At 48.7% G+C, this 19,394-nt stretch overlaps 2 protein-coding genes across 2 annotated transcripts in view; one reads left to right on the top strand and one right to left on the bottom strand.

Moving 5' to 3' along the window:
• LRRIQ4 (leucine rich repeats and IQ motif containing 4) overlaps nucleotides 1–19,394 on the bottom strand; it is a 40,495-nt gene that overhangs the window by 4,580 nt on the left and 16,521 nt on the right. The window contains exons 3-5 of the mRNA XM_063442645.1: nucleotides 3,743–3,916; nucleotides 1,792–1,930; nucleotides 945–1,141 (exon numbers count right to left, since the gene is read on the bottom strand). Coding sequence (XP_063298715.1) covers nucleotides 945–1,141; nucleotides 1,792–1,930; nucleotides 3,743–3,916 — 510 coding nt within the window. The remainder of the gene's footprint in view (nucleotides 1–944; nucleotides 1,142–1,791; nucleotides 1,931–3,742; nucleotides 3,917–19,394) is intronic.
• Nucleotides 3,565–19,394, top strand: part of LRRC34 (leucine rich repeat containing 34) — a 67,275-nt gene continuing 51,445 nt past the window's right edge. The window contains exon 1 of the mRNA XM_063442647.1: nucleotides 3,565–3,625. The gene's annotated coding sequence lies outside the window, so the exon portion shown is untranslated. The remainder of the gene's footprint in view (nucleotides 3,626–19,394) is intronic.

Raw genomic sequence — 19,394 nt, 5'->3', positions numbered from 1 at the left:
TCTAAGCTTGTTAATATAATATAAAATGTGTCTATTATCTCTAAGCAGTCTGTATCACCAGTAATAATTAATCTAACGCGAGACCAAGCTTGAATTTCTTACTCTTTAGTTTAAAATCTCATCTCTTATTTTGACGTAACTGTTACAACTCTGATATTAATATAAAAAATGTGCTGTCAAATCGTATGCCATGTCAACTTCATTGTACCTAAGTGGCCTGCTAATGCGATCGTGGCATCGCAAGGCAAATGTTAACTGTATAAACATGCACAAGAAAAAGAAAGAATTAAAAAAAAAAAAAGAAAGCCTGCCTCACCCTGGGAGGGGTGTCAGTTCATTGACTCTGGTTCCCTTGTTTGGTTCCTGTTACTCGGTACCTGCGTTCCAGTGATTCCTGTCTAATTCTGGCTTTTGACCTTGGCTTTCCTCCTGGACTACTCTGATCTCTGGCTTCCCTGATTTTGGCTTCCCTTGACTACGCTTCTGCTAATCCCTACTGTACAGCGTCTTGGAGCACTTTTCCAGGAAAGCCCCCGTGCACAGACTCACAGGCCAGGTGGCGTCTTACCTGGTCACCCTGGTCTGTGTCTAGTTTGCAAGGGTGAGCGTATAACTCTGCGAGCTGGACTCCCTATCAGGTAAGACTTCTTACACTGTGATATTTGGTATTTGACTTGGCTTGTATAATATATTGACTGTTCTGTTTTCTGGTATCCTGACTCGGCTCGCTTTTCTCGTTTATCCTGATTTCTGGTTCCCTGACTCGGCTATTCCTCATCGTTATCCTGATCTCTTGTTTTCCTGACTTTGGTTATTCCTTGACTATTCTCTCGCTATCCACGTCATACCCGGCCATTCTAAGGTCTGGTAATACGTTTTCTCATTTTTGGGTTACATTCTGCGTGTTGAGGTCACTTTGTCATGACACCAATTAATTCTAATACCTTTGTGGCCAACACATTTTTACGTCTCTTTTGCTTCAGATATTCCCAAACAGCAGATTTTCCGAGGCTGCACAATTCAATGGGTGGATCAGTCAAGGGATTTTCTTCTAAAAGCAACACCTCGAGCGTCTGCAACATGTCCAGGTTGCATGGTACCCCAGACAGTTGATTGTTATGAAGAAGCAGCTTCTGCAAACCTTTGAACAAAATGACAATATAATCTAGCAACACAGAATATTACTAAATCAGCCAACTAAATAATTAACCCACATATCCTATTCTACTAACTGTTTTTTCTGGGATAGCTTCACTTATCATATTTTCTTCTTTTTTTTGTTTTTACATTATTTGTTGCATTTTACAATTTTGGCACAAAAAATAATATGAAATGTGATATTAGTTTGTGTAAAAAAAATATATTAATATAATGCACAAGCAAACAGTGCTGGCATAGTTACCCACAATGCTTGTATAGGTGGTAAGTGACTGCAGAGGTGTATACCATTTGATCATCAGGGACAATAGATCCCAATAAGAGATGACAAATCTGGGGGTTATCAATTACAAATATGGGAGTTGCCAATGATCTGTTAAAATCTGTCTATACCGTATGCAAAATTTACATAAAATAGTGTTGGCGAGATGTAAACCATTGAACAAAGAACTGGAGTAGGGAATCCTTGGCCAAAGAGGTGAATGGGGAATACTACTTGGGAGGAGAGAGATGGACAAGACAGAGAGGTAAAGAATAGAATAAGTGATAGAAAAGGGTGAAGAGGAAGGGTCTACTGTCTTTCTCCAGGGTTACCTTTTCAAAAAGCTTTACAAAATAAACAGTTTTCTGTACCTTGTAATTGGCAGATTGTCTCTGGTAGTTGTTTGAGAAGGTTATTATGACAATCCAGAACATGTAAATGTTGCATTTGGTTTAAGGTTGATGGCAGAAATTGCAGATTATTGTTTTCAATGTACAATTCTTTCAAATTCTAATGGAATAATAAGAGAAATTTTTTAATTGCTTACTTAAGCTATCCATATTAACACAGTATTACATTGGTGATTCTTTTTACCTCTGGTTTTGTTTAGGAGGTCTAATTATGCACCATTTTGCATTCTTCACCAGAATTCAAGACAATATGTGTACACAAAGTTTCCCTATTCTGGATTAATGTCTAGGGCCCACAGACCATCAGGCAATTCTAGAATAAACACTTACTCTGCCTTCATAATGGCTATACATGTGTTAGCAGTACTCCAATTAGAGAGTCACTCCTTGCTTGAGTCCACTCAATATATAGATTAGACATGTGCAATTTGTTTCGGTCCGAATATGTATTCGGACGAATTTCGGGAAATTCGGACATTCGGGTACTTCCGAATGTCCGGATTGCCGAAGTTCCGAATTGCCGAGGTCCCGAAGTTCCGAAATTACTGAATTTCCGAAGTGTCGAAGTGCCAAAGTTGCCGAAGTTCCGAAGTGTCAAAGTGCCGAAGTACAGTATTGCCTAAGTACTGAGATACCTACCCAGTGAAAGAAGAAGAAGAATGTTACATTGTATACAATTTTAAATAAAAAGTATACAAACAAAGCCAGGATTCACCTGTAAGCATTTGCAACACTTACAACAGTCAAGTAACATACATTCATATAAAATGTAAGTTACTTAGCCAGTCAATGTAATGGCAGGAATGAATAAGTAGATAGCTCCCTAATACCGTGGGAATTAGGGAGTTATCTACTAAAAGGCTGAAAGACCTAAATTGGTCTTTCAGCCAAATTTACTAATACTAAGTAAAGATTACTTAGTATTAGTAAATTATGCCCCTACTCGCTATACCGCGAGTAGAGGCATGTCTATTAAACAGTGAGCAGCCTGTGGCTGCTCACTGTTAAAAAAAAATAAAAAGGTCCCCCTTCCCGAGCCCCCACCTGCGCTTCTAAACAAAGGGGTGACCAATTGCCCCCCGCGCCTCCACCCCTGAGCGGCGGGTAGGGGCCTTAAATTATAATAAGGGGGGGACCTAATGTCCTCCCCCCTGGCCCCCACCCCTGAGCGGTGGGTGGGGACCCTAAATTATAATAAGGGGGGGGACCTAATGTCCTCCCCCCTGGCCCCCACCCCTGAGCGGTGGGTGGGGGCCCTACAGTAAAATAAGGGGGAGGGACCTAATGTCCTCCCCCCTGGCCCTCACCCCTGAGCAGTGGGTGGGGGCCCCAAATACTAATAAGGGGGGGGGGGACCTAATGTCCAAAAAAACAACCAACAAATAAATCGCTAATAAACAACCTTCTTTTTCAGAGTCGAGGTCAGGTTAGATCCTCCTCTGTTGACATCATTCCCCCTCGCTGGAGAGGGATGGATGACAGGGAGGGCACGGCACGGCTGAAGGGAGGACAGTGGCGGCACAGAGGGACTTGTCGCCAGCATGCTGTGTGTATACTGAATATAGGCATTTGAAATACACAAAATTAATACTTTTGTTCCAGGCTGGATAATGGCACCATAATGATGCTGCAGGAGTCGGCATTACACCCCCAGCAGCAGAGGGGTTAAACTCTGCATGTGCAGCATTTCATAGCAAAACACTGCGAATACAGACTCCAGGCACCATGCCCACTTCAAGGATCTAATTTTGATCTCAGCCCATCCACGCTTTTGTGTGAATTAACAGTCTGTCAGGTATGGTGTAAAACCACTGCATATAAGTTTTTTTTCTTTTTTAAATCATGTTAAAAAAAATGAGTGCCTGGACCAAGTTACAACTCTCACAGTTATGTACAGCATTTCTAATCTTACCTTTAGGAGAGATACACTTTCTGGTAATTTGGAAAGTTTGATCCCCCGATCTTGTCCTAAATATAATTTTTCCAAGGATTCAATCCCACATATTTGCTCCGGAAAAGCAATAAACCTGTTTCCACTTAGTCCCAGGAAATTAAGTTTGGTAAGCAACTTCACTTCTGATGGAATCTGGAAAACCCAACACGTTCCAAATATGAATGATGCATAAATATATATGTGCAATAAAAGAAACATTAAACATTGCTGATGATATTGCTGACGTCTTACCGAATAGTTGGTAATCTGAAATTCTACAGTTTGCAAAATACAATATTCAAGAACCAACACTGCATATGGTAGGATTCTCATTAAATCTACTCACTGTACTGTGGAATTTAGCAGTGCTTTATAAATAATAATAGTGTATGTTACATTCTTCTTCTTACTTTCTAAATAAATGAATAGCATTTATTTATTTTACTTTTGTTAGTCATCGGTTTAAAGCATGCTTGTTGCAATAGTATCATTTATGTTTTCAAATTTGAAATCCTCAAAAATACTTTTGACTCTCTTTTTGAATCACAAGATTTATAATATATGTACAAGTCCCCAAATTATCTATTAACACAATATGTTTACATTACCACTCATATATTCCTCTGTAATGCAGAGTGTTAAAGGGATACTCTACTGTTAGGAATACAAATCTGTACTCCTAACACTATAGTTCCTCTTCCTACCCCTCCATTGCAGCCCTCTGCCCCTCCCTTGCAGCCCTCTGCCCCTCCCCTGTCCTCCCCCGCCAATTAATAGTTAAAAAACTTTTTTCCACTTACCTGATTCCAGCAACCATCTCCCTCAGTGCTGAAATCGGTGCTCCACCTCCTCCGACGTCAGCCGACCGGGGGCTAATGCATATTAGGCCCTCCCCGTAGGAGAGCATTGAGTCAATGCTTTCCTATGAGGTTTCACTGACCTCAAATCCTCAAGCAGGGTGTACCCATACCACTTCGATGACCTGAAGTGATCTGGGTGCCTATACTGTCCTATTAAGAATGATTTCATACCCAGCCCAGCATGATTTCATACCCAGCCCAGCATAGAACTCAGAGCTCCATCAGCTGTTCCATGGCCATTTGAAACAGTCTGATTTTTAAACATACCCAGCCCAGCATAGAACTCAGAGCTCCATCAGCTGTTCCATGGCCATTTGAAACAGGTAGCCTTCTGGAAGACTCACATTTCATTCTATTTCTACATAACCTGTTAATTTTGTTGTATGTGTAATGTTTTTATATTTAGTGACTATTATTTAGTTTTATTATTTTCAATGTATACATTTTCATGTCTTTGTAACTATAGCCTGTGCTAATCATGCAAAGTATTTTATCACCTTTGTCTTTGTCCGTCATGTTAAAAGTTAGTTTAACCAGCTCAGGCCCATATATCTTTCTTGTTCCTTGTTTAATGGTTTTATTTCCCTACTTAAATACCTCTGTCTTATCTCTGTAATTCTCAATCTTAGCTTTTGTTTTTCCTTAAATGACCTTAAATCAAATGTCCATCTATGTACCCCCCCCCCCCCAATCTCTTAGCCCATCTGACCCTAATATACATCTCTCCCACAGTCTGATTTTTAAACATACCCAGCCCAGCATAGAACTCAGAGCTCCATCAGCTGTTCCATGGCCATTTGAAACAGGTAGCCTTCTGGAAGACTCAGCTCCCTCCCACCCACCCACCCCATGCTTAATTCTACATTTATAGATAATCTCCCACACAACTTTCAATCTCTTGAAATTGACGGTGCAAACACTGATCATCACACCCTTCCAATCTCTTAACTCTATAGAACACATACCCTCTCTCCCTACAAATAGATATCTCACACACCAATACTATATTCTTTTTGTTTTCACAATTTCTGTTTCAGTTTCACTTTCAACTACACACCTCATACCATTTAACATGAATCCAAATATAACCATACTGCTGTTCTTAATAATCCTTTTTTCTATTCAATTCTGTTCACACCACTACCAGCATAAGCACACACCTCAAACTGGAAAACAAATTATCATACACCATGGCATGCTTTGTTCCTGTAACTTATCTGCTGAGTGCTGGTGGAGAGTTCTAAAAAATAGCCCTCCTACCCCCACCTCACAAAATTATAAAGTATCCCATTCACTATATGCCCAAACAAAAATGATGTCCAAATTCCTATTCCTTATGTTACTTGCCCTTGCAAATGATGTGGAGTCTAACCCTGGTCCCTCAGCTAATTCTAATCCTAATCTCCCCACTAAAAAAGGCCTCTCTTTTGTGCACTGTAACATCCGTAGTTTACTCCCTAAACTGGATGCACTGCAAGCCTGGTGTTCCCATTACAAACCAAAAATCATTGTGCCCTCAGAATCTTGGTTAACGACTAAAATACCAGACACTGCCATTGCAATAAAGGGGTATTCATGTATTAGAAATGACAGAGCAAAGAGAGGAGGAGGCATTGTTATTTATGTTGACAATTCCATAAAGTATACCCGTTTACAAAACCTTAGTCCTCCTGCCACCTTTGATTTCCTTTCTGGCACAATTGAGATCCCGTGCAGTAAATCAATCATTGTTGCAGGAATCTACCGCCCACCTAGCTCCCCTGTGCATTCCCTTTCTGACATAGCCCATCTCCTTAGTGAAACCATTGCTCAAAACCCTAAAAGTGAACTGTTGGCAGAGGCGGCTCTCTAATTAGGCGATTTAGGCGACCGCCTAAGGCCTCGCGCAGTCAGGGGCCTCGCGGCCGCCTAAATCGCCTGAGGGCAGACTGACATGTCGGGTTCTCGGTCTATGACCGAGGACCCGACACAGGAGGGGACCCGGCGGCTTGCCCTTTGTGCCGCCGGGTGCGAGGCCCCTCCTTTCAGTCCGCCCGGGTAGAGAGCCAGCCTCAGTCTGCAGCTCCGCCGGGTGTGAGCTGCAGACTGAGGTCTCGCGATCTCCAGCCAATCAGAGCGTTGCCGCGGGTTACCACGGCAACGCTCTGAATGGAGATCGCAAGACATTCCCCATGTGGTCTGCAGCTCTGCATCCGGCGGAGCTGCAGACCGGAAAGCCCACTGCACCACCAGGGAGCCATCCAGGACACTGGACCACCAGGGACAGATTGACCCCACTGGACCACCAGGGAAAAAGGTAAATTTTGACCCCCATCACTCTGCAACCCCACCTGTCACCCCCTGCCACTTCACCCTGTCACCCCCTCCTCTCTCTGCCACTTCACCCTGTCACCCCCTCACCCTGTCACCCCCTCCTCACCCTACCTCACCCTGTCACCCTGTCACCCCCTCCTCACCCTACCTCACCCTGTCACCCCCTCCTCACCCTACCTCACCCTGTCACCCCCTCCTCACCCTGTCACCCCCCCTCACCCTGCCACTTCACCCTGTCACCCCCATCACACTGCCACTTCACACTGTCACCCCCCCTCACCATGCCACTTCACACTGTCAACCCCTCCTCACCCTATCTCACCCTTTCACCCCCTTCACCCTGTCACCCCCTATCTCACCCTGTCACCTCCTCACCCTATCTCACCCTGTCAGCCCCTTCACTCTGTCAGCCCCTTCACCCTGTCACCCCCTCCTCACCCTACCTCACCCTGTCACCGCCTTCACCCTGTCACCCCATCACACTGCCACTTCACACGGTCACCCCCTCACCATGCCACTTCACCCTGTCACCCCATCTCACCCTGTCACCCCCTTCACCCTGTCACCCCATCTCACCCTGTCACCCCATCTCACCCTGTCACCCCCTCCTCACCCTACCTCACCCTGTCACCCCCTTCACCCTGTCACCCCCCTCACACTGCCACTTCACCGTGTCACCCCCCCCTCACCATGCCACTTCACCCTGTAACCCCCTCCTCACCCTATCTCACCCTGTCACCCCCATCTCACCCTGTCACCCCCCTTCACCCTGTCACCCCCCTTCACCCTGTCACTCTCTCTGCCACTTCACCCTGTCACCCCCCCTCACCATGCCACTTCACCCTGTAACCCCCCCTCACCATATCTCACCCTGTCACCCCCTTCACCCTGTCACCCCCTTCACCCTGTCACCCCATCTCACCCTGTCACCCCATCTCACCCTGTCACCCCCTCCTCACCCTACCTCACCCTGTCACCCCCTTCACCCTGTCACCCCCCTCACACTGCCACTTCACCGTGTCACCCCCCCTCACCATGCCACTTCACCCTGTAACCCCCTCCTCACCCTATCTCACCCTGTAACCCCCTCCTCACCCTATCTCACCCTGTCACCCCCATCTCACCCTGTCACCCCCCTTCACCCTGTCACTCTCTGCCACTTCACCCTGTCACCCCCTCCTCATCCTATTTCACCCTGTCAACCCCCCTCACCCTGCCACCCCACCTGTCACCCCCCCAGCTGCCACCCCACCTGTCACCCCCTGTCACCCTGCCACCCCACTTGTCACCACCATCTCACCCTGCCACCCCACTTGTCACCACCCCCTCACCCTGCCACCCCACCTGTCACCCCCTCACCCTGCCACCCCACCTGTCACCCCCTCACCCTGTTACCCCCTCACCCTGTCACCCCTCTCTCACACTGCCACCCCACCTGTCACCCCATCTCACCCTGCCACCCCACCTGTCACCCCCCTCTCACCCTGTCACCTTGCCACCCCACCTGTCACCCTGCCACCCCACCTGTCACCCTGCCACCCCACCTGTCACCCCCCTCCCCCTCCCTCCCCTCTCACACCACATCTGACCCTGTCACTCACCCTGCTACCCCACCTGTCACCCCCTCTCACCCTGCCACCTCACCTGTCACCCCCTCTCACCCTGCCACCTCACCTGTCACCCCCTCACCCTGTCACCCCACCTCTTACTCTGTCACCCACCCTGTGACCCCCCACACTATGTCACCCCTTTTACTCTGTCACCTTCCCCTGTCACTCCCCACACACCGTCACCCCACCTCACTCTGTCACCCCACCTCACTCTGTCACCCTCTCTCACTCTGTCACCCTCTCTCACTCTGTCACCCTCTCTCACTCTGTCACCCTCTCTCACTCTGTCACCCCCCTAACACCATGTCACCCTCCCTCTCACACTGTCACCCTCCCTCTCACACTTGGTCTCCCCCCCTCTCACACTTGGTCTCCCCCCCTCTCACACTTGGTCTCCCCCGCCCTCACACTAGGTCTCTCCCCCTCCTCCCCCCTTCACACTAGGTCTCCACCCCTCACACTAGGTCTCCCCCCTCACACATTAGGTCTCCCCCCTCACACATTAGGTCTCCCCCCTCACACATTAGGTCTCCCCCCTCACACATTAGGTCTCCCCCCTCACACATTAGGTCTCCCCCTCTTACTCTGTCGCCCCCTCTTACTCTGTCGCCCCCTCTCACGCGGTCATCCCCCTCTCACGCTGTCACCCCCTCTCACTCTGTCACCCCCATCTGTCTCTTCCCTCTTACTCTGTCACACCCCTTACACAAATGTAACCCTCTCACACTAATGTCACCCCCTTACACTAATGTCACCCCCTCTTACTCTGTCACACCCCTTACACGAATGTAACCCTCTCAAACTAATGTCACCCCCTTACACTAATGTCACACCCCTTGCACTAATGTAACCCTCTCACACTAATGTCACCCCCTTCTTACTCTGCCACCCCCTCACACTATGCCACCCCCTCACACTATGCCACCCCCTCACACTATGCCACCCCCTCACACTATGTCATTTTCCCCACACACTCTGTCACCTCTCTCCGCACACACACACACTATCTCTCCCTCTAAACAAACAAGCACCACTCTCCGCACTCTGGCACCCTCCTGCTCTTTTACACTCACCCTGCCACAGTTACTCCTTTACTCACCCTGTCCCCCCCTAAAGGCAATCATTCTACACACTGTCATAAAACATAGCGTCGCCATGAACTTAATGCCAAAGGCCACAGGCAGTAGACAAACATACACATGCTCAGAGAAACATACATGCATATACAAAGATACTCACTGCCAGACACACACAGGTAGACAATGCAACAATGTATACAAAGACTAGTTCTCTATATCCAGTACTGCAAGCTTCCTCTTCAATATCTCTACAGCTTCTTATACACACACAAGTCAACTGCAATTTTTTTCCAATAATGGTGTTAGTGGGGGCCTCATGTATGAGTTTCGCCTAAGGCCTCGCCAAGTCTAGAGCCGCCACTGACTGTTGGTGTTTGGAGATTTTAATATTGATTGGCTGAATCCTAAAAATAATAATTCTTGCACGCTTTTTAAGACTTTGCAGCTAACGCAATTAATCTCCTCCCCAACTCGCATAAAAATTAAAAGCCTTAACCATACCCTGCTAGATTGGATTCTCTCCACTTCTCCTGATAGAATCCAGGAGGCCGGTGTTCTCCCAAACACTTTCAGTGATCACTGTTTAGTGTACTGTGTGCGCAAAATAAAGGCTATTAAACCCTCTCCCAAGGTTAAAATAACTAGGTCCTTCAAAAAATTTAATCTTGAATCCTTTCTAAAGGACATCAAGAACCTCCCATGGCACAGATTAAACATTATCCCAGATCTAGACTGTGCTGTTGAATTCTTTCAGTCTGAACTCCTACAAATTTGGAATCTGCATGCCCCGCTGCGTAAGTTGAGGGTAAAAGGAGCACATATGAACTGGATCACTGCTGACCTCATCCAAATGTACCAGTTTCGGGATTCTTTGTGGTCAAAGTTTAAGCGTACTGGCTCTATGAATGATCACTGTGCGTATAGACAATGGCGAAATATATGCACAAAACAAACAAAATTGGCCAAGGCCCAATATTTCTATGACAATCTGAACAATAACATCTCAAACCCTAGAAACCTTTGGAAAGTCATAAATAAACTACAAACTCCCCCAATCCACTCCCAACCCTCCACTGTCAAAGTGGATAACCAAACCCTGCAACTTCCGTTAGATGTAGCAAATGCCTTTAACAATTATTTTGTCGGATGCTCTACTGCCCTGATTACCAAGCTAATAAATGGCACACATCCTGAAACTACAAATGTGGATCAGGTCTCACTAAATTTGAAAACGCCCAATATAGACAAGTTCATTTTTAGACCTGTACCTGTTAGTGTCATTGAAAAACATCTTAATAATCTAAAAATGAAAAACCAGTCCGGACCTGACCAAATCCCAGCAATGCTGTTGAAGCTCAGTGCGCCGGCAATTGCTAAACCCATCACAACTCTAATTAATGAATCCTTGGTGTCTGGATACTGTAACAAACCACCTCTTTTACAGGTAGGGCTGTCACAGATCTTGCAGTAACCACCGCCTTCTAGGGTATATAAAGTCCAGGACACAGTCAGCTCGATTTTCCTTTTTCTTTATTCAGTAAGAAAACAGGTGCTTTAAATAAAAACAAACAAAATCCCTTGCTCTTACTTGAGCTCTTACTAGACAGGAAATTGCTATCTGCAATTTGGTGGCTTTCCCACTTACCAATTTCCAAACAAAAGAAATGTCTTTGCAATGAACACAGTTGTCATTCACTCTCCTAGCTGTCTTTTTCTCCCTCCCCTGCAGCAGGCTGCCCTCTTCATTTTAAAGGCCTGTCTACTAATTGACTAGCTACAGGTGAGTGTCAATTAGTTAACTCTTAAGTCAAATCTAAATTGTGGTTTGTTACACAGCAACTAGTCCTGTTGGAGCATTGGCCCATCCTACTCTCCAAATACTCTGCCCCAGGGATCCATACCATGTTTTGCAGAACCTCAGCAATGTAGATTGCAAACGCTAACATCTTTCCTGGGGCATTTAACTGAAAATTCTCAGGTCGCAGTTTAGCAAATCAGGCCTGATGTATCTTCCATCAACCACAATGCCACTTTTACGCTCACATATCCTCCCCCCCAGCTCATACCTATTGGTTTGAGCGACCATGGAAATCAGAGAGTGTACCCTCGACAGCCCATCAGCATTACCCTGTCGCAGACCAGCCCTGTGTTCCACAGTGAAATTAAAAGATTGTAAACTCAAAAACCACCTGGTTACTCTGGAGTTATTTTCTTTGTTCTGATACATCCATGTCAGAGGTGCATGGTCCGTTATCAAGCGGAACTTTCTGCCCAGCAGGTAGTATTTTAGAGAGTCTAATGCCCACTTAATAGCAAGACACTCTTTCTCAACAATAGAGTAGTTCTTCTCGTGCGGGTTTAACTTCCTGCTCAAATAAAATATAGGGTGTTCTTCACCCTGGTATTCCTGTGAAAGAACAGCCCCCAAGCCAATATCAGAAGCATCTGTCTGAACTATAAAGTCCCTGGAAAAATCTGGGGTCACCAAGACAGGGTGGCTACAGATAGCTTCCTTCAAACTCTTAAAAGACTCTTCCGCCTCAGGGCACCACTTAACTATGACCGGGGATTTGGCTTTAATAAGGTCTGTTAGAGGTGCAGCCATGGTAGCAAAATCTGGGATGAACCGCCTATAATATCCAATCAAACCCAGAAATGCCTTTACTTGTTTCTTTGTAAGGGGCTGTGGCCATTTTTGTATGGCTTCTACTTTGGCTTCCTGTGGTTTAACCAAACCCCTCCCAATAGAATAACCTAAGTACTTTGCTTTCTCTAAACCAATTGTACACTTGGAAGGGTTGGCAGTTAAGCCCGCTGAGCGGACAGCATCAAGCACCGCTTGAACTTTGGGAAGGTGGGATTCCCAGTCTGTACTGTGGATGACGACATCGTCCAAATATGCTGCAGCATAACGAACATGAGGTCTAAGAATTCTGTCCATCATTCGTTGGAATGTGGCAGGTGCCCCATGTAACCCAAATGGCAATACAGTGTACTGAAATAGGCCACTGGGTGTTGAAAAGGCTGTCTTTTCTTTGGCTCTTTCGGTGAGAGGGACCTGCCAGTAACCCTTGGTTAAGTCCAAGGTTGTTAGATAACGAGCTTTACCCAGTCTTTCTATTAACTCATCAACTCTGGGCATTGGGTAGGCATCAAATTTTGAGATGGCATTTAACTTGCGGTAGTCATTACAGAACCTCCATGTGCCATCAGGTTTTGGCACCAATACAATAGGGCTACTCCAGTTACTCTGGGATTCTTCAATGACTCCAAGTTTTAACATGCTCTCAACTTCTAAGTTTATAACCTCCCTCCGGGCCTCAGGAATTCTATAGGGCTTGAGATTAACTCTTTTCCCCGGTTCGGTTATTATATCATGTTTGATCACTTTAGTCTTTCCTGGAACTACCGAGAAAACATCCCTATTTCTTCTGATGAAATCTCTGACCTCTTGCTTTTGATGCACAGACAGAGTCTCAGATACGTTCACCTCTGGCTCTGCTATAGGGGGGTCTGTAGGTTTTAAAGCAATCAGGATCTCCCTGTCCTTCCATGGCTTTAACAGATTTATATGATACAACTGTTCAGGCTTTCTTCTCCCTGGTTGTCTGACTTTATAATTGACATCACTCACTTTTTCTATTATTTCATAGGGTTCATGCCAAGTCGCAAGGAACTTATTCTCCACAGTAGGGACCAGAACCAATACCCTGTCTCCAGGTTGGAACACTGACTCTAGCATTTCGGTTATAGCTGCTTTTCTGAGCCTGCTGGGCTTCTAGCATGTGTTCCCTGACAATAGGCATGATGGTGGCCATTCTATCCTGCATTTGAGCTATATGCTCAATTACACTCCTGTGGGGAGTAGTCTCCTGTTCCCAGGTCTCCTTAGCAATATCTAATATTCCCCTGGGATGTCTTCCATATAACAATTCAAAAGGAGAGAAGCCCGTGGAGGCCTGTGGAACTTCCCTAATGGAAAAGAGTATATATGGCAATAAAAAATCCCAGTTCCTTCCATCTGCATCAATTACCTTGCGTAGCATACTCTTAAGGGTTTTGTTGAACCTCTCTACTAAACCATCAGTCTGTGGGTGATATACTGAGGTCTTAAGATGTTTAACCTGTAAGCAGAGGCGGCTCTAGACTTTATGAGGCCTTAGGCGAAACACAAACATGAGGCCCCACTAACAAAAAAGTGTCACATATACACATTGATGCACTGTCTACCTGTGTATGTGCCTGAGAGTGTGTCTGACAGAGAGTATCCTTGTGTGTGCGAATGTATGTCTCTGTGAGCATGTTTGCGTTTTTGTCTGAGACCCTATGTGTATGGGGTAGCTGATGGTGAGAGGGAGCGGGGGGTGTGATGGTGAGAGGGAGCGGGGGGTGTGATGGTGAGAGGGAGCGGGGGGTGTGATGGTGAGAGGGAGCGGGGGTGATGGTGAAAGGGAGCAGGGGGGTGATGGTAATGTGAGAGGGAGCGGGGGGTGATGGTAATGTGAGAGGGAGTAATGTAAGAGTGAGAGGGGGTAATGCGAGAGTGAGAGGGGGTAATGCGAGAGTGAGAGGGGGTAATGCGAGAGTGAGAGGGGGTAATGCGAGAGTGAGAGGGGGTAATGCGAGAGTGGGGGGCTAATGCGAGAGTGGGGGGGCTAATGTGAGAGTGGGGGGGCTAATGTGAGAGTGGGGGGGCTAATGTGAGAGTGGGGGGGCTAATGTGAGAGTGGGGGGGCTAATGTGAGAGTGGGGGGCTAATGTGAGAGTGGGGGGGGTAATGTGAGAGTGGGGGGTAATGTGAGAGTGGGGGGTAATGTGAGAGTGGGGGGGTAATGTGAGAGTGGGGGGGTAATGTGAGAGTGGGGGGTAATGTGAGTGGGGGAGACTGAGGGTGGTGACGGAGGGTTATGCTGAGGGTGGTGATGATGAGGGTGGTGGGGGGTAATGCTGAGGGTGGTGAGGGGCGATGCTGAGGGTGGTGATGCTGAGGGTGGTGGGGGGTGAGGCTGAGGGGGGTGAGGGGGGTGATGTTGAGGGTGGTGGTGGTTGGTGAAGCTGAGGGTGGTGAGGGGTGATGCTGAGGGTGGTGGGAGGTGAGGCTGAGGGTGGCGGGGGTGAGGGTGAAGGGGTAATGGTGAGGGTGGTGGGGGTGAGGCTGAGGGTGGGGAGGGGTGATGGTGGTGGGGGTGTAGCTGAGGGTGGTGGGGGGTGATGGTGGTGAGGCTGAGGGTGGTGATGGTGGGTGATGGTGGTGGGGGGTGAGGCTGAGGGTGGTGGGGGGTGATGGTGAGGGTGGTGGGGGGTGATGGTGAGGGTGGGGAGGGGTGATGGTGGTGGGGGTGAGGCTGAGGAGGGGTGATGGTGGTGGGGGTGAGGCTGAGGGTGGTGGGGGTGATGGGGGTGGGGGGTGAATCTGAGGGTGATGGTGGTGGGGAGTAAGGCTGAGGGTGGTGGGGGGTGATGGTGGTGGTGGGTGGTGAGGCTGAGGATGGTGGGGGGTGATGGTTGTGGGGGGTGAAGCTGAGGGTGGTGGGGGGTGATGGTGGTGGTGGGGTGAGGCTGAGGGTGGTGGGGGTGATGGTGGTGGGGGGTGAGGCTGAGGGTGGTGGGGGTGATGGTGGTGGTGGGTGGTGAGGCTGAGGGTGGTTGGGGGTGATGGTGGTGGGGGTGAGGCTGAGGGTGGTGGGGTGATGGTGGTGGTGGGGGGTGAGGCTGAGGGTGGTGGGGTGATGGTGGTGGGGGGTGAAGCTGAGGGTGGTGGGGGTGATGGTGGTGGGGGTGGGTGAGGCTGAGGGTGGTGGGGGTGATGGTGAGGGTGGGGAGGGGTGGTGGGGGTGAGGCTGAGGGTGGTGGGGGTGATGGTGGTGGGGGGTGAAGCTGAGGGTGGTGGGGGTGATGGTGAGGGTGGGGAGGGGTGATGGTGGTGGGGGTGAGGCTGAGGAGGGGTGATGGTGGTGGGGGTGAGGCTGAGGGTGGTGGGGGTGATGGGGGTGGGGGGTGAATCTGAGGGTGATGGTGGTGGGGAGTAAGGCTGAGGGTGGTGGGGGGTGATGGTGGTGGTGGGTGGTGAGGCTGAGGATGGTGGGGGGTGATGGTTGTGGGGGGTGAAGCTGAGGGTGGTGGGGGGTGATGGTGGTGGTGGGGTGAGGCTGAGGGTGGTGGGGGGTGAGGCTGAGGGTGGTGGGGGTGATGGTGGTGGGGAGTGAGGCTGAGGGTGGTGATGGTGGTGGTGGGTGGTGAGGCTGAGGGTGGTTGGGGGTGATGGTGGTGGGGGTGAGGCTGAGGGTGGTGGGGTGATGGTGGTGGTGGGGGGTGAGGCTGAGGGTGGTGGGGTGATGGTGGTGGGGGGTGAAGCTGAGGGTGGTGGGGGTGGTGGTGAGGGGTGGTGGGGGTGAGGCTGAGGGTGGTGGGGGTGATGGTGGTGGGGGGTGAAGCTGAGGGTGGTGGGGGTGATGGTGGTGGGGGGTGAGGCTGAGGGTGGTGGGGTGATGGTGGTGGGGGGTGAAGCTGAGGGTGGTGGGGGTGATGGTGGTGGTGGTGGGTGAGGCTGAGGGTGGTGGGGGTGATGGTGAGGGTGGGGAGGGGTGGTGGGGGTGAGGCTGAGGGTGGTGGGGGTGATGGTGGTGGGGGGTGATGGTGGTAGTGAGGCTGAGGGTGGTGGGGGTGAGCCTGAGGGGGGTGGGGGGTGATGGGGAGGGAGAGCCTACCTTTCCCTGGTGGTCCAGTGGGCTCCCTGGTGGTCCGGTGGCCACTGCTCACGGTCTGCAGCTCCTCAGAGCTGCAGACTGTGTAATCTCGCGAGATTTCAGAGCGTTGCCGTGGTAACCCGCGGCAACGCTCTGATTGGCCAATTCTCGCGAATCACATGGTCTGCAGCTCTGAACACTGCGGAGCTGCAGACCAGTGTCTGCGGTGGCTGGCCGGGCAGCCAGGAGGGGCCTCGCACCCGGCGGCATACCGGGCAAGCCGCCGGGCCCCCTCCTGGTGTCAGGTCCTCGGTCACTGACCGAGGACCTGACACACTCTGCCAACAGGCGGTTTAGGCGGCCGCGAGGCCCCCGCCAGCGCGAGGCCTTAGGCGGCCGCCTAAACCGCCTAATTAGAGAGCCGCCTCTGCCTGTAAGAGCCTGCACAACTCTTTTGTGACTCTGGACATGAACGGGGTCCCCTGATCTGTCAGGATTTCTTTAGGGATACCCACCCTACTGAACATCAACATAAGTTCCTTAGCTATTACCTTTGAAGAGGTATTACGCAAGGGAATGGCCTCAGGGTAGCGAGTTGCATAGTCCAAGACGACTAATATATATTGGTGTCCCCTAGCAGACCTTACCAGTGGCCCCACTAAGTCCATAGCGATCCTTTCAAAAGGCACATCAATTATGGGTAAGGGTACAAGTGGACTACGAAAAGTCTTGAAAGGAGCCCTGTACTGGCACTCGGGGCACGAAGAGCAATAGTTTGTAATAGCAGTAAACACTCCAGGCCAGTAAAACCTTCTAAGGACTCTCTCTCTAGTCTTTTCGACTCCCAAATGTCCCCCTAATACGTGGCTGTGAGCCAACTTTAGTACTATATTTTGGTAAGTCTGAGGAACCAACAGCTGCTTAATGACGTCTGAATCCCTTTTTTCTACACGGTACATTAGGTCGTTTTGTACTTCAAAATAGGGGAACGGTAGGGCTTCTCCTGGCTGATTAGCAACCCCGTTCACAACTTTAATATCATTTCTAGCTGTCACTAAAGTGGGATCTTCCCACTGAGCACTTTTAAAATTACCTGGACTAATTCCAATATCAATTAGGTCCTTATCCTTGTCTGTAGTATTGGTAGACTCCTCACTAGTTTGAGCTGGGTTATCTCCTATTAATACTGGTTTAGGGCAGTACTTTCTCCTTTTTCTCATTTTTCCGTCACAGTGGTCAAAACCCAAGTCAATATCGGAAAAAGGGAACACATTATCCTCGGCCGATTGACTAATTTCTGATAAATTTTGTTTCCTCTTTTGTACAGCTGCCCATAATTCTAGAAAATGAGGAAAGTCTCTACCGATCACTACCTCATGGGCTAATCTAGGTACAACACCCACTCGGTACTTTAAATCCCCATACTGGGTTCCAATATTTACTTCCGCAGTGGGGTATTCTTTTTTATCACCATGAACACAGATAATGCCTATTTTCTGTACATGATCGGGTCTTACCCAAGGTATTATAGACTCTGTTACCAACGTTACCATACTGCCTGAATCAAGTAATGCTTTAGACATTTTTCCGTTCACAGTTACACAGCATTTATGCGGGTTATCATCATAATCATTGGTAATAGTACCATAACAGTTAAACAAACATGAACGGGCTCCCTCATCTTTGCCCATATTGCATTCCATAGGTTCATCCCCCAATGGACAGTCTTTGGCCATATGACCAGCCTCTTTGCACCTGAAACATTTGACAGTGAAATCTGTCCACCAATCAGTTCCTCTCCCAGGCCTATTAGACCTGGATGCCCCCCTGGTGTTTTGTGTATAGAGCTGCCGCTCTTCAGCTCCCCTTAAACCTTGAACAGTCTTACCAGGTCTTGCCGAATCATGGGGCTTAGGATTGCGCGGGTTTTCCTTTGAAGTAGGAGATAGCAGTTCTCCTGCAGCCACATATCTTTCTACCAAGGCAATCAGTTGGTCAGCAGTATGGGGGTCACTTTGGCTGACTCAGCGACGTAGGGCAGCTGGTAAACCACGCAAAAACCGGTCCATAACTAGGGTTTCCACAATGTGGCTAGCTGAATGGATTTCAGGTTGTAGCCATTTCCGTGCAAGGCGTATGAGGTCAAACATTTGGGAGCGTGCGGCTTTGTCTGAAGAATATGACCATGAGTGGAACCTTTGGGCACGTACTGTAGAGGTTACACCCAGTCGTGCCAAGATTTCAGCTTTCAATTTGCTGTAGTTACTTGCCTCGGCTGGTTCTAGGTCATAATATGCTTTCTGTGGCTCTCCACTTAGGAACAGTGCCAATATGCTTGCCCACTCACCAGCCGGCCATCCCTCTCTCTCAGCAGTGCGCTCAAATGCCAGAAGGTACGCCTCTACATCATCGGATGTGGTCATTTTCTGAAGATAGTGGCTCGCCCGAATCGCCTTTGGCTGACCCTGGTATCCTCCATCAGGGTCTCCATTCAATTTTCCAAAGATAGCTTGGATTTCCTGTTGTAGCCCCTGGGTGACTTTTTGCTGCTCCTCACGGGCTACTTTAAACATCTCCGCTTGTGTCACAACAAGCTGTTTCACCAAGGACTCAGTGCACTCCATTTGTGTTTTGGCCAGGACTTTAGCACCATCTGCCTGGGCCAGCACCAGTTGCTGCAGGGCTGCACTGTTTTCTGCAGCTCTCCTGTTAGTCTCCTGTTGCACAGAGGTGGACTGGATCAGCGCCTTGATAACATCCTCCATGTTGAGCTTTAACTGACTCCTACCCTCAGGCTTACGTGGTTATGCCCGCATTCTCCACCATATGTAACAAACCACCTCTTTTACAGGTAGTGATACCGGAGAAACTGACGGAAGCCAAGCACAGAGAGATGGACACAGGTTTCTTCAGGAAGGAAGAGATTCTTTATTGGATCACCGATCGGGACTCAGAGGGACTAGCGTCACCAAAATACAGCAAAGTCTGAGTACTGAATACATAGAGTACATTCCTTATATAGCACTGTAGCTCCTCCCACAATTAACTACACCCACACATACCCTTAACCTATTTAATAAATA

Source organism: Pelobates fuscus, chromosome 2 (assembly GCF_036172605.1).
Source record: "Pelobates fuscus isolate aPelFus1 chromosome 2, aPelFus1.pri, whole genome shotgun sequence".
Taxonomy (NCBI): domain Eukaryota; kingdom Metazoa; phylum Chordata; class Amphibia; order Anura; family Pelobatidae; genus Pelobates; species Pelobates fuscus.
Note: the sequence above shows the minus strand (reverse complement) of the source record. Positions and strands in the feature narration are given on the sequence as shown.